Source organism: Arctopsyche grandis, chromosome 5 (genome assembly GCF_051622035.1).
Source record: "Arctopsyche grandis isolate Sample6627 chromosome 5, ASM5162203v2, whole genome shotgun sequence".
NCBI classification, from domain to species: Eukaryota; Metazoa; Arthropoda; class Insecta; order Trichoptera; family Hydropsychidae; genus Arctopsyche; species Arctopsyche grandis.
Genome location: NC_135359.1, coordinates 25108112 through 25122616, shown reverse-complemented (window position 1 = coordinate 25122616; position 14505 = coordinate 25108112). Strand labels below are relative to the sequence as shown.

Below are 14505 nucleotides of genomic sequence, written 5' to 3'. Positions count from 1 at the left end.
TTAGAGTGAAATATAATAACATGGTTGAACATTTTGGCACAAACATAATTATTTCTTTTGAAGAAATTCGAAGCATTTTGCGATATTTTAACGAGTGTTTTTGAAACGGAATTGATACACAAAATAAATTCGTAGCGTCAGCGGTATAAATTCATTTTAGAACTTACATACATATAATATACGCACATTAAAACTTTTCGATTTTTATCGAAAACATTTAACGCATCGAGGGGAACATCAAATAATAATAAAAATCATTGATTTTAAACAATGTCCTGTGACTCCAACCATTCAATTTATCTCGACAAAAATTTCGAAAAAGTAGGGTTTTTACTTTATCTACATATGTACGTAGTAACAAAAGATGAAGTATTGTGATCATGCGAAAATTCGAACTCGAGATTTTGACTGATTCGAATTCAGAAGCTATCACTGATCCCGTTTTCATGATCTAGAAAAATGTGTGTATACATGTTTGTGGTATGTACATACTTCGATTTATCGAATTATTTATTCGTGTGTGTACTTTGGGGATTTTTTGAACATCGTTAGTCTTATCTACTAAAACTTATTATCGGTTTCTGATATCCTATTTTTTTTTTCAAATTTTTAGTTGTCCGGAAATGTTACCTCCCTTATAGGCGTCGTCTCTTTTTAAGTCTATGGATTCAATTATCTCCCAAACCACTCAACAAATCGACTGAAATGTTTTTCACCCGGATGTAGTACTTTTAATGTTTTTTCTTCAAATTTTTGGACGCAATATGGTTGTGATTCAATATACATATATACATATTTTAGAATAGTATGAAATATAAAATACTTTCGAAACCTCTGGGTTGGCTAAAATTTACACTAAAATAAATTTATTTATTTTAAAAACAGCAACAGAGCAATACAACGCATGTTTTGTTTATTAAGTATGTATACATTATTTACCTATAAATAGATTTGCCGTTCAGCCTTTCTGTTTAGTAACACGAATACATATGTTGTATGATATATGTACGTATGTAAATATAACCACATACATATATTTATTTATTTAAAAAACAGGTTTAATGGTAGATATGGGTTATATGTATGTGTGTACATATGTGATACTAAGAAAAATGACCAAATAATAGAAATTTAAAGCGATAAAAGGAATAACAATAAGGATCAATATGACGGGGAATATTGTTAAAAGTAGAGGATGAGGATCTTTATATAATAAAAAGTAATTACAGAAATAGTTGCTAGAATAGGAATTAATGTCAATATAATAATACAACCTACATAACATATTACACATATGCATGTAAATAAACTAACTGTATACATTCAAGGTATTACATAATTGTTTAGTACCAAACTTCGAAGTACACAAAACCCTTATAAAGCAATATTGGAAGGCTATCCTTGTACATATACCATACATAGAGAAGCGTAAGAATACAAAGTCAATATTTAAATTGACTGCGAAATATTCAGGCCGTATCGTAGATTTATATATTCGTATATTTCGTCGGAATCATTGGCGATCAATTCATGTCGTGTATACAAACAACATTCGTGTTTTTTGTTTTTTTTTCATACACATATGTACATTTTAAGTTTAATATATTCTATATTTAGGTGCTTGTAAAATATACATTTGTGCGGCAAAACTTCACCAAACCACGCGAGTTTTGAGTAATAAACGGCTCACTTTGTGCCGACCAAAGTGCCACTACTGTCACGACAGTTATAAATCACATGAATGGCAAATTCAAGGCTCCTGCTCAATGAAGATGTCCCTCGAGGATTACAGAGGACGAAGAACGGGAGAGCCTCCATCCCGACGAAATCCTGGCATAACAACTTTAATATTTAGGACCGCCTAAGTGCGACTGCTAGTTTTGTCACTAATAAACATTACACCTCGCCTGCCTCACATTAAAGTCTGCGCATTTATATCGCATAATAAACTGAAAACTTGTGGTGTAGCATATTGTGCTTGTGCAAATTTTCCGACGTACATAATTTCGAAAACGCAACTTTTTTTCGGCTCGCTGTTTCGCATCCGCGCTGAGCATTCATAATTTTTCTTCGGAACATCTTAAAAATGTGATAAATTATACTTTCCGGGACAGAGATAAAAGCGAATGCTGTTGTATATTTCCTTTAGTAAGATAATGGTATTCTTAAATACTTCGCAACATCTCGTCCCCTTATTAATTTTGACTTAATACTTTAATGCGATTTGCTCGAATTAATGCTTTTTTTTTTTGAGGTCTCGGATGAAATAATAACAGTTCGCTTTGAATTATAGAATATGTAGATTATTTTGGGGTATTATTCATTATTAAATATTATAATATAATAAAACAAATACAAATACTCATTTGTAGTTTAACACAAAGAACAATTAGACGAAATTGAAGATTTCAGACGAAAATTATTTAACGAAAAAACTCTTGTTGCGTATAAATAATAATATTCCAATATAAAGTATATACATACGTATGTTTTTATATGTATGCACATATGTACATATATCTCAGAAAAGGCAAAAGTCTATTTGAATCACGGAAAAAGAATATTTTGAGAAAAAATCTCAAACACATACACAGGATTTCAATTTACGGCCAACTTTTCGGTGATGGATTTTTTTCTGTTTACAGATGGATCTCTTCCGCGAAGTATTGGTATACTTTATTTCACAGAAATTTAATAATAAATTTCCGAGGACTATATTATTCCGACTATATTTTGAATTTCGGAGCTACATACATACATACATATGTATACCTATTATTTTTGACGAAACTTCTGAATTCTAAGAATATTAATCAACAATTTTTTTATATTATAGAAATATTGTGTTCAGAAAAATTTGACAGAAGATAGCCGTGTTTATAATTGCATCGTTTCTATAGGCGTGCCTTTTATATAATTGTAATGTTTCAAATTTCTTCAATAAAATGTGATTTTATAAATCACTTTATTCGATCACGTGGAGCTGAAAATGTTCTCGAAAATTAAAAATAAAAAAGACGCCCTCAAGAAGAAAAAATCGGCATTAAATGTGAAATTCACGAAAATCACAACAGGGACAGAAAAGTAGAAAGAACGATTTAAACGCTATGTGAAAAAATAAAGCACGATTTCAAACGGTTTTTTCAGTATCTCGTTCTCGGTGTATTGACGTACCTATGTATACAAGTTTATGTATATATGTGTCGAGACTCGTTATCGAAAGAGCTTTACAATTTCGTTGATACGGGAGAAAAGTGGAAGTGGGCGGATGAGGTGGTATTAAAACGAGTAAAGAAAATAACATCTGAATAGATCGTGTAAAACGCAGGCCTTCCTTCAAACGAGGGATACGAGTGGAAATAAATTGGACGTGTCCTGTTTGGAGTAAGGTCACTCGGTATAAGGTAAATCAAGAAAGGACCGCAGAGGCCATTTACCTCAATGGCTTCCGTAACTTTTGCTCCTCTTCTTCAAATATAATATCGTCCCTAGCTTTGTCAGATATCATTTTCCCACATTTCATACAAAAATATATATATAAAGTATAATATATTTCGTATGAATAATTTACCAGGTATCATTAGATTAAGTGGTCGTACTAAGATTTAATGATTCCTAATCTTGAAAACCCACAAACGTAGATGTCGAAAATATATTCGATTTTATCAATGGTCCCGAGTAGTCTCTTAGATTTTGGTAAATTTTGGATGGTATTTAATTTAGTTCGGCCTAATCTTATCTAACTTATTAACTCCCTTCATGTCGGGCAAGTCTCTGAAGTCAAAGTACCTTCCTTTATAGTTTAGAATCATATATGGGATGCTTAGTTGCTGCTTTCTTTGAAACGGTATGTAATAAAAAATTTCATTATGAAATAGCCAAATGTTGACGTGCATATATGTATATGTACTTATACAAATTTTACTTTTAGTGAAAGCTCATTTTCGCATTTTCGTTTACAATGGGAATAAAAAAGCAGTAACTTTTAGACTTAACAATCTTGAATAAGAAAGCTACACACCAATGAAAATAAAATGAGATCAAGCGATAAAATCAACAGCTTGAGTTTATACAAGCTATTTGCCAATCTTGATTCAATAGCATAATAAAGTTATATTCGTTATACATTTGCTCAATAATTATACAATTTAGTAGACTTTATAGTTAGTATTTTAATTTTTAACTCCTTTTGGATGTACGCTTATTGATCAGTACAAAACTCTCTATATAAAAAGTTTCATTGACGTTTTACCTGGATAAAGTTTAACATGCGCGAAATTTCCATTCCATAAAATTTCACAAATGCTAAATATGCGTAATTTATGTTTGCGAAAACGCTCCGTGTGTAATATATCCCGTTAATAAATACGTATCGTATTTTTAGTTCCGAGTAATCAAATCGTTGGATATAAATTTCAATTGGGAGCATGAACGGTACGTACCCATTGTAATTATGTATATGCGGAAATTATTTTATAAATTAGCGATAAATTCGAAAGGTCTGTCATACGTGGGACTTTTTGGCCGTAAAGTAAGCAAATAAAGCGATTTCAATTCGAGGAAAAGCCAGCCCCTCAGCTTTTGTCTAATAAACATTTGCCAGAAGTTCGGCATAATTGCCCAAGTTATTTTTGCATAACTCGCGCTCGCACGTACCTCAGTTCGCATAACGCAGATATAATATATATGTATACATATATACACATCCAATACAGCTAGATACATATATATGTACGTGTACAATATTACATGGGAGGGAAAAGAGCGAAACGTACGCCAACATCGTGGCCAAAATTATAGCGGAACTAATTGCGAACAGAGTTAGATAGCATAACGCTGAATCGAACAAACTTGGGCGCGGGAAATATTATATTTCTGGCTTTGTATTCCGATTTTCGCGCTGTTTGCCAAATTAGAATATTTCTCGATTACTTCAAACAAAAATTTCTCAGGTGCGGCCTTTCGGATTGAGGCCTTCGTTCGAGTTGGGTCTCGATCTCATAACATATAGAGCTTTGACTTTATACTACATATTTATATCGGTGTCGAGCAATTTTCTATCCATTTATAGTAAGTATTTACTTGTAAAATGATTGGACGTTCAATCAATGTGCAAGCAATGTCACACAAATATTTTCATATGAACATTCTATTGAGAAGTTTTATGATATACATATGTATGTAAATATAATACATTCATATATTTATTTACTAATTTTAGAAACAGAAACAAACAGGGGTACAACGTATTTAAAAATTAATAACAATGAAAAAAATAAAAACCAAGTGTATAAATATAAAAGATATATAATATGTATACATGTGATATTAAGAAAAATGATCAAAAATTGAAATTTCAAGCAAGAAAGAGAACAAAATATAGAAAGGATATGAGAGAAATATTGTTAAAAAAATCTGTATAAAAAGGAATTATAGGAACAATTGTTAGAACAGGGATTAATTTGAAATATTTAAAGATTACGGAGGGATCTGATTGAACATTGGGATATGATCTTACTTATAAAGAACCATCAATTATATAATGCAAAAGATGAAATAAAAAAAAATCATAAATTCTCCTCCTAGATTGTAAGGAGACAAAACGATCATTGTGAAGAAATCTGGAATTGCAATAGAAATGGAGTTTTATTTTATTTATGCGTTCTAAATTATTAATATAAATTTTACAGAAAGGATTCCAAACAGTACTAGCAAATTCCAGATGACAAATGAATTAAAAAATAAATAGTGAGTCAAAACCTAGCATACCTTGAAAAAAGGCAGTGGGAAATAAATATTTCCTCATATAAAGGCATCTAAGAAACTTTTTTTGAACTCTTTCTATCAAGAGAGAGAATTTAATTTCTCCAAATTACAAACTCAAACTCTAATATGCTATATGTATGTATGATGTATGGAAAAAATCATAACGTTCATTGTTATAAAACCATAAGAGATGTGTCTATCAAAAGACAATTGATTTTGTGTAATTTTATTATTTATTTTATTTTATTTTAAAAGGTAAACCAACAGTCTTAAATCAAAACAGAACAAATAATAAAATACATTATAAAAGACCAATTATAGGTTTCCGCTGGTAGTAATTTTATTCTAAACAGACCATTGTGGCATAACAGGAATTCCTAAAGCGCCAAAAATCGTAAAATGTAAATCGTAAACATACACGTAGTCATACATAAAATTTGGAAATTAACATAATAAAAAACAGAGAAATTAAATAATTAAATGTGAGTAATAAATTTTACAGTTAGTAAGATTATTCAAAAAATGACTTAACTATTGCTCGTAATGTAATAATGTAATGTTGTAAATCTTTGCTGGCATACACGTTGTTGGTCTTTGAGCAACTCTCTGCACAGATTGCGCTATTGTTTGAATACTCAGACAGTCAAATGGTATGACGTCAAAGTCAAAGAGTACAATTTTTACTGCAATATACATACATATGTAAATATGAAGCAAAATCGAATCGATTGTAGTCAACGTTGTATGTACATATATAGCTATACATATACACAGAATAGAGCTAAAATACTAGATTTTGATCAAGTTTACTTTGACATTTCCATGAGGTCGTGTGGGCCGTGTTATGAGTGGTACATAGACGTGGCAAGAGAGGGAAAAGGCAGTATTGGAACCGCGGTTTGTGACCCGCTCACTCCTGGACCGGAAATTTATCGGTTCTCTGGTCCAGAGTAATGCGCCACCGTCCGCAGCCTTTGCCACTCGTGTGATTTCTTATCGCCGGCGATTTAACATTTTTACGACGGCAATAATTTCAACAATCGGACCGCGCAGCTTATGAGGGAGGAGACCATTGATTTCCTGTTCCGAGGGCATCCGCCAGAAATATTATATTAAGACGTTACGTTTCCCATACCGAGCCCGCCACCAGCCATCCGGATATAATGTGGCCAATTATTATTTATGTGCTACGAGCGAAATCTTTATAACGAAACGAAAACGACGTCTGTATGCCACATGTGTATACATTCATATGTATTGTATAAATACAAGTACATATTACGACCCATATTCGTCTTGACGTACATAATAACTAACAATAAGACAGAGAACTTAATTTCCCTGTAGGTTAAGCTTTGACCTCAAATGCGATTACCTCTTTAGAGATAGAGAGGAGGATGTCACAATAAGAGTTTTGGATTTGTTTTTCATTTAGAAATTCATACAAATACACATACGTACATACATATGGGATCGTAGCATGTTATATTTTTATATTTGTTTTACATTTATCCTTATTTGTTTTTCATTGTGGTTATTTTATTTTTTCATCTTATTGCATATTTTTTCTTTATGAAGACTTGGAGCTTATCTGTAATGTCACTATGGCGAAATTGTAAATAAACAAATATGTCACTGAACCGATTTTACTTATCGCTAAAAGCTTATTATCGAATACCTAAATAAATATAAAGCATCGCACTAAATTTATTTATATAACAATGAAGCTATTTCTACATATACCTATACATACATATGTATGTATGTACCTAAAAATTATTACGATATCGATATTGCTTAACCTTTCATATGATTTCATATTGAATTTCAGCGCACGAAACTCGATCTATGCGGAATTAAAAATGATTTTTTTTTGTTATATTATATAATACTAGTGGCCTGTGTACACATAATTGTTCACTCGGTAAAATATCGCAAATCGGATAAACGGAATTAATAATTTAAAATATAATTAATTTTTTTGAAAAAAAAAAATCTTTTGCTTTTGTCGGCCGAACACTTGAACGAAGTGATATACATACATATATGTATGCCTCGTCTCTTTCCACGATATACGATTCCGAGGGAAAAAAAAAGAGACGGAGTATGTAAACAAAAATTCACACGCATGTGGACACGCATTAAATAATTATTATATACGATACATATGTATGTTTGTACAAAAATTTATTTTTTTTTTTCCAAATATAATATTGAACCTAATATAAGAGGAATTTATTTTTGATTCATCTTTTTTGAATTAGTGAACGTACACAAAATTTGTTTTTCATTAATCGAAATATAGACGATTCGAACTCAATTTACCGATACGACGTAAATTTTTTTCAGATTTTTAAATTGACCGGAAATGGTACCTCCCTTTATTAATATGTGTCCTCTTATTTTGGATTAAATTATCTCCCAAGCAATTTGAATCAAACTGTAATTGAAATTATAAATTCTATACACTAATATTTTTACGTCCACCGAAAGTAATACTTTTACTCCAGACTCTAGAGAATAACGGTTTTTTTATATTTTTTCTCAGAAACCTTTTAGTGAAACAACTGAAAGTAGAACTTTGGTCCTGTGTGAAGTTTCCCTACGTTCTATTTGTATCGAAAATGCTCTCATAACAATAATTTACATATCCTTCATTATAATTTTTTTTTATTCTTCTTATATTCCTCAAATACATAGATATACCCTTCAGGTATAAACACAGATTACCGAAACAAAATCTGCTCTAGATCATCGACTTTAGAGAGTCTTTAATTAATAATATGTATTAGATGTATTATGAGCATTTACAAGAAATGTAAATACATAGGTTTTTAAGCTCTTCTTTCTATTATGCTGTACATTCACATTAGAATAATGTAATACTATGATTACTAACAAAATTAAATTCAAATTTTTAAACAGAAAATGATCAGTAGATCAGTAGCTATAAAAATAGATATAAGATGTATTGTGAACATAATTTAGTAATAATAAAAAGCATTTAAAAATCAAAAAAATACATAGATATAGTCGTGGCTTGGTCACATCCGAATTTTTTCTTTATATGTTGCCAGCAGCATAGCTCGGTCGTTAAGCTTCTGTTTAGCGTCAAGAGGCGCCGGGTTCAATCCCTGGGACCGGGCCTCAAATGAAAATTAATTTTTCAGAGTATGCTGTTGGTCAGACCTGGATTTGTGACTCCAGGTTGATCGTTTCCTATCAGAGTTTGCCAATTTTCCCTAAATTTTTGTTGAAACGGTTCCCGGAAAAAAAAATGGCTAAAAATCCTTCCTACCTACTATGTCACCACTATTTGAAGTATGATTGATGTACAATAAAAATTTATGTACACTTCATAGATGTCTCGTTAATTTGCGAGTTTTTCAGTGTCTCGTAATTCAACGACTTGTAATAAAAATGCTGCATTTGTAATTATTGTAATTGTAATTTGTAATTGGCCAGGAAGGCGCATTGGGATTTACTTGTAAGGCCTTCCTGGTATATATGTAAAAAAATAAATTATTATCATATGTTTTGTGACTACATATACGTATTATTGTTTGAGCTTTGGCCGTAAAAAATATGAATTTCATATAAAACTTATTATAAACACGTTGATTTAAAAACCCGCTTTTGAAAAAAATCTTTCAAATATATATTGTTCCATTACCGAGAAAACATATAATACATATGTACGTTTCCTCGATAAGGAATTCGATAACTTGTGTCGCACATGCGCTAAGTTTACTTTCAGTGTAAATAAACTCCGTATTAACAGTTACGTAATTTAGGTATAAAACGATAATTACATCATATCTCACAGCGTGAAATTTATAGTCATTTACTTCGTTTCCTGAAAGGCCGATAAAAAAGAGTATATGAAATTTATTTCGACAAAATTCGGGGCGTGTTGTAGGCGGTAGGTGGGTACGTATCGATTGGGTTCTAAATACGTGCGGTTCAATTCGCGATATTGTTAATCAATTTGCGAGCCTTAGTGCGGTAAAATTATGGTTTACACTTTTGCGATAATATTACCCCCCCGTTATTATTACCGTATTATTAATGGCCCTGTGTGCCTCCGGTCGGACGGCGCTGCATAAATCAAATGCAGACCCGGCACATTAAACCGGACAATTCGCTTTAACCTTCATATACACACGTTTATGACGAAAAAAATAATAAAAAAAGCCTTCCGAAAAAATTAACCGATCGATTCTGACGTACAGTTCCGTATGAAAGTACCGATCCTAAGCTATTACAGTTTACCCGCAACGGGAACCATCAATTTGATAAATGCATTGTATTTCGTAAATGTTACAGCGATAAAAAAACAGCAACTTGTGATGTATGAGTAAAATGTACGAAATGAAAAATACTCAATACGTGGAAAAAATCCGCGTTATATGTATACATACATATGTACGATCAAATCTGTACGAAAAATTGTGTGTGTCTATGTATGTACATACATAAATATGTGTACATAATTGCGTAATATTTTATTTTATGATAAATATATTTTATTTTACAAGGTTCTTTGGTGCTACTTTAGTATGCGGTCTACTTTCACATACATACATATCTACTTTAGTATGCGATCTACCTTCACGTTTTTACTTTAATATGCGGTGTCACTGTCTCAGTTCTCGCGTGTGACACTGAGACTGAATAATACCGATCCTAACAACCTAATCTTAAATGAATAGGGCCAACCTTAACTTAACCTAACCTATCCCGACCCTTAAATAAATAGGCTGCTAAGATATATATATTTTTTAAGTTTTATTTCATCAATATTTTCACAAAAAAACATATCTTAGCAGCCAAAACATATTTATTTAAGGGTCAGGTTAGGTTAAGTTGAGGTTGGCCCTATTCATTTAAGATTTGGCTAAGAGATATGTATCTGCTGACGATATTTTGATAGAAATGCTTCGACAACATTATGAGGTGGCAGGAAAAAACAAAAATTGTAATAAACATTTCGTTTATTACAATTTAGCACCACTGCGATCGATGGTTCGACTCGTCAAACTGCTGGTTAGATTTGGGGGTTTTGTGACTCCAAATCGATCGTTTCTCTATCAGAGTTTGCCAATTTTATCTGATCATTCCTGATCTGACGATTCCTGAAAATTGGTAATAGATCATTTCCTGTTGTCACAAAAATCTGTGTATATAATTTGAAGAAATTATGCACAGAAATCTGAAAATCTATAGATGTCTCTATAATTTCGTGTTTATTATGTGTATAAAAATTGTAATAATAATTGTGCAAAAAATCTAAAAATGATACATAGATATCTCTATGATTATTATTTCTGTACTTGATTAATTATTCTATTCGATGTTTATTGAACGTACTGTATACGTTGTCTGTATACGTACACTCGTCGCATTGGAGAGATCTGTAATGACGAGTGTACATTGATTGATTGTAATAAAATACATAAATAAATAAATATTTTTACTTCACTAATAGGTTATTAAATGTATTTTCAAGTCTTATTGCATTACTAAAAAAATAATTAGACTGCAAATTTGAACATTTCACTTAAATTGATTGAAACTACCTAAAATATCAACATTTTTTCCAAAAAGTTTAAGACTTCTTTAATATACATACGTATATAAAACAGTTATGTATCTTAAGCGTCCTTGTATGGGGCTTCAAACATTTCAACACAAACACTTCTAACAAAGTCAATTCGTCAAAAGGAGCTTTCATGTTCTAAGCCGTTTCATGTTTAGCGAAAGTACAAGTGTCTGTACAATTTTGTATACAAGAAAAATAAATTTTCGTACATGCTTATAATTTTTTAATGAAAAAAAATGTATACAATTTTACAATATTTTCTTTACATAAATATATTTATATGGAAATAAATTTTAAAGATCTTTTTGGTAGAATAAACCCATAAAAATATTATACCACATATATGAAAGCGCTACTTATTACAATTAATGTGACGTTTTAAAGGTAGAAAAATTACACATAGTAGATATTAACATTCATGACAGAAACTTTACTTCAAATTAATGTTAAATTGTACTTACTTATTTGTACTACTACCAATAAAATTTAATCAAAATTTTCAAATAATATAATCGAAGTCGAAATGAAACAAATATTTACGGTAAATAAAATTTAATTTTCGTAAATGTTTTCACGAATCGTATTGAAAGTCTTGTTGTTTTCGTATCTGAATTTACGTCACGAAAGAAAAAAAAAAAGGAAAATGGTATAAAATAATGTAATTTCAAAATTCGGCAAGTTGGGAAATCTAACGTAACAAATTTCTCAGAAGTGGATTAATACCGTCGAGTTTGGACAAAGTCCCACGTCCCAAGTAAATAACCCATTTGATTCCTTTATTGCTTCGCTCTTACATAAATATATGTATGTTTTCGTATAAATGACCCCCCCCCCCCCCCTAAAAATACCAACGAACTTTGCCAGCTAACAATCTTCCATAGTCGATACGAGTAAATTCACCCACGTTTTCAATATAATTTTTAATTCAGATAAAACATTAATTGTAAGCCCACGACTTATCAGGCGTTATTAAATACCTCGTTTTATTGTATAACATGTATCTTTTTGTTCTAACAGAGGCCAAAGCGAGAATATTGGGTCCTTCTGACATATACGTGAAGGCTGGCAGCGCTGTCACTCTCACGTGCACAATCAGTCAAGGACCACATGATTTGGGTACCATTTTTTGGTACAAAGGTAAGACAAATATACTTGTACATAGTTGTATGGCGTTGAAAATGAATAAAGCGAAGCAGAGGTCTTGATCCGGACTCAAATCCATTTCCGTCTTACAGGTACAGAATTAGTAGAGCCTCCAATACCGCATCCGAACGACCTTTCTGAAACTGCCAGAATCAGGGTCGACGCAGAATGGACTGATGCCCTTACATCCAGAATACGGATCAGCAGGGCTAGATTAACTGATTCTGGTAATTACAGTTGTGTACCGACATCGGCTGAAGGCGCCAGCGTCAACGTTCACGTTATAAACGGTATATTCATCAACAATTTATTAATTTACCAATGTTATATACAGCTTTAATAAATCCAAGTATAAGACACAAATTCACCGACTGAGCATTATTTTTCACTAGTTGAATGGTTGTGGGTTTAAATTCCAAAATGGAAAACTTATTCGACTTTCTCGATGATTATGAGTATGGACATATGTATATACATACATATGTCTAATTCTTCTGACAAGATTTCGTCTCCTACCAAAGCTCGCCTGTTTTAATCTCACAATAATTACACTGTTCGACAAATGACGACTTTTTTTTTGGTCCCGAGACAAGATATGACTGTTCTTAATAAAATTCCACTAAAAAAAATTATATTTTGACTATTTGTGGATTATTCTTGACTATTCTTGTGGATTAATAACAAAAATTCTATTGATAACTGGCATACCTCGATAAATTAAACGAATTTTTGTTATTAGTCCACAAGAATAGTCGAAATATGATTTTTCGAAGTGGAATTTTATTTAATTCTCATATAAAGACAATATAATATATTATCCCTATTAATTCAATTCAGATTCGTGTAAATACGAGTAAATAATAGTAGCAAATTTTTTGCACGCAATTTTACCGATTTAAAATTCAGCACACTTCCAATTAACCCTTTTAAACGAAAACAAAAAATAGTGTGGTCAGAACACTATCTCAATAAACATGATTCAATAGAAAATACTCAATATAAAATAGTATTAACAGTGACAAAAAATCCCAAGTGAAAATACGTACTTTTGACTTTTGATTTAAACTGGACTACTTAGAGAGATTTGAAATCTGAAAAGTACTACAAATGAAAGATAAAATACCCCACTATAGATTTCAATATTCATTTTGAACATGAAATTGACAATTTTTGAGACATCGACCGAACAACACTAAGATATAGAAAAATCGAGCCAATCAACATTTTTATTACCAGATTCGTGTTTACTGGGTATAAATCTATAAGAAAAGTCATATTTCGTCACTGAACCATTTTTTGTGTCGAACAGTGTTATTGAGATACAGAAATTTGCACATAGTACAATATATGTATCTAACAAAATGAAGTCCGTCACACGAAAATAAATAAATAAAATGCTTTATTTTAATATAACAGCAGCAAAATTTAATTCATAAATTCCAATGTTGAGTCTTTCAAACTCCAATCAAAGTTGCGGTCGACAAAAGTGTTGCTTAAGATTGATGGATCTTTTTATGATTTTAGGTGAACATCCAGCCGCAATGCAGCATGGAAATAAGAACACAGCTTCACTGACAACACTGTCAGTGAATCTCATAATATCACTGCATTGTACGATAGCCTGTCTCTTCACGTCTAATCTGAACACGCGCGTCAGCTGAAATCACGGATGATTTGTTCGCAGCCATACCAAGCAACTGCATTGAATGTTTATCTAAAGCGAACTTCAAATAGTAAAAAAAAAATTAAAAAGTGTATTATTTGTACGTTTAATATTTCATATTTCAATGAGAGGATCTCTCGCTAGTTTAAATTGAATTTAAATAATACAAAAAATAAATTAATTAAATAAAATGTGACTCAAAGACACGATAAACCGCAATTTTTACTGTGCGAAAATCAATTTTTATATTGAATATATACGAGGGTAATAAATATATGATGTCGAATGAATAAAAAAAAATCGTGATAGAATTAATGATTAAATAAAAAAA

At 31.2% G+C, this 14505-nt stretch overlaps 1 protein-coding gene across 1 annotated transcript in view; it reads left to right on the top strand.

Moving 5' to 3' along the window:
* The window catches only part of dpr1 (defective proboscis extension response 1), a 200622-nt gene extending 186383 nt beyond the window's left edge, over positions 1-14239 (top strand). The window contains exons 5-7 of the mRNA XM_077431047.1: positions 12386-12505; positions 12604-12801; positions 14036-14239. Coding sequence (XP_077287173.1) covers positions 12386-12505; positions 12604-12801; positions 14036-14172 — 455 coding nt within the window. The 3' untranslated portion in view covers positions 14173-14239. The remainder of the gene's footprint in view (positions 1-12385; positions 12506-12603; positions 12802-14035) is intronic.
* The last annotated feature ends 266 nt before the right edge of the window (positions 14240-14505 follow it).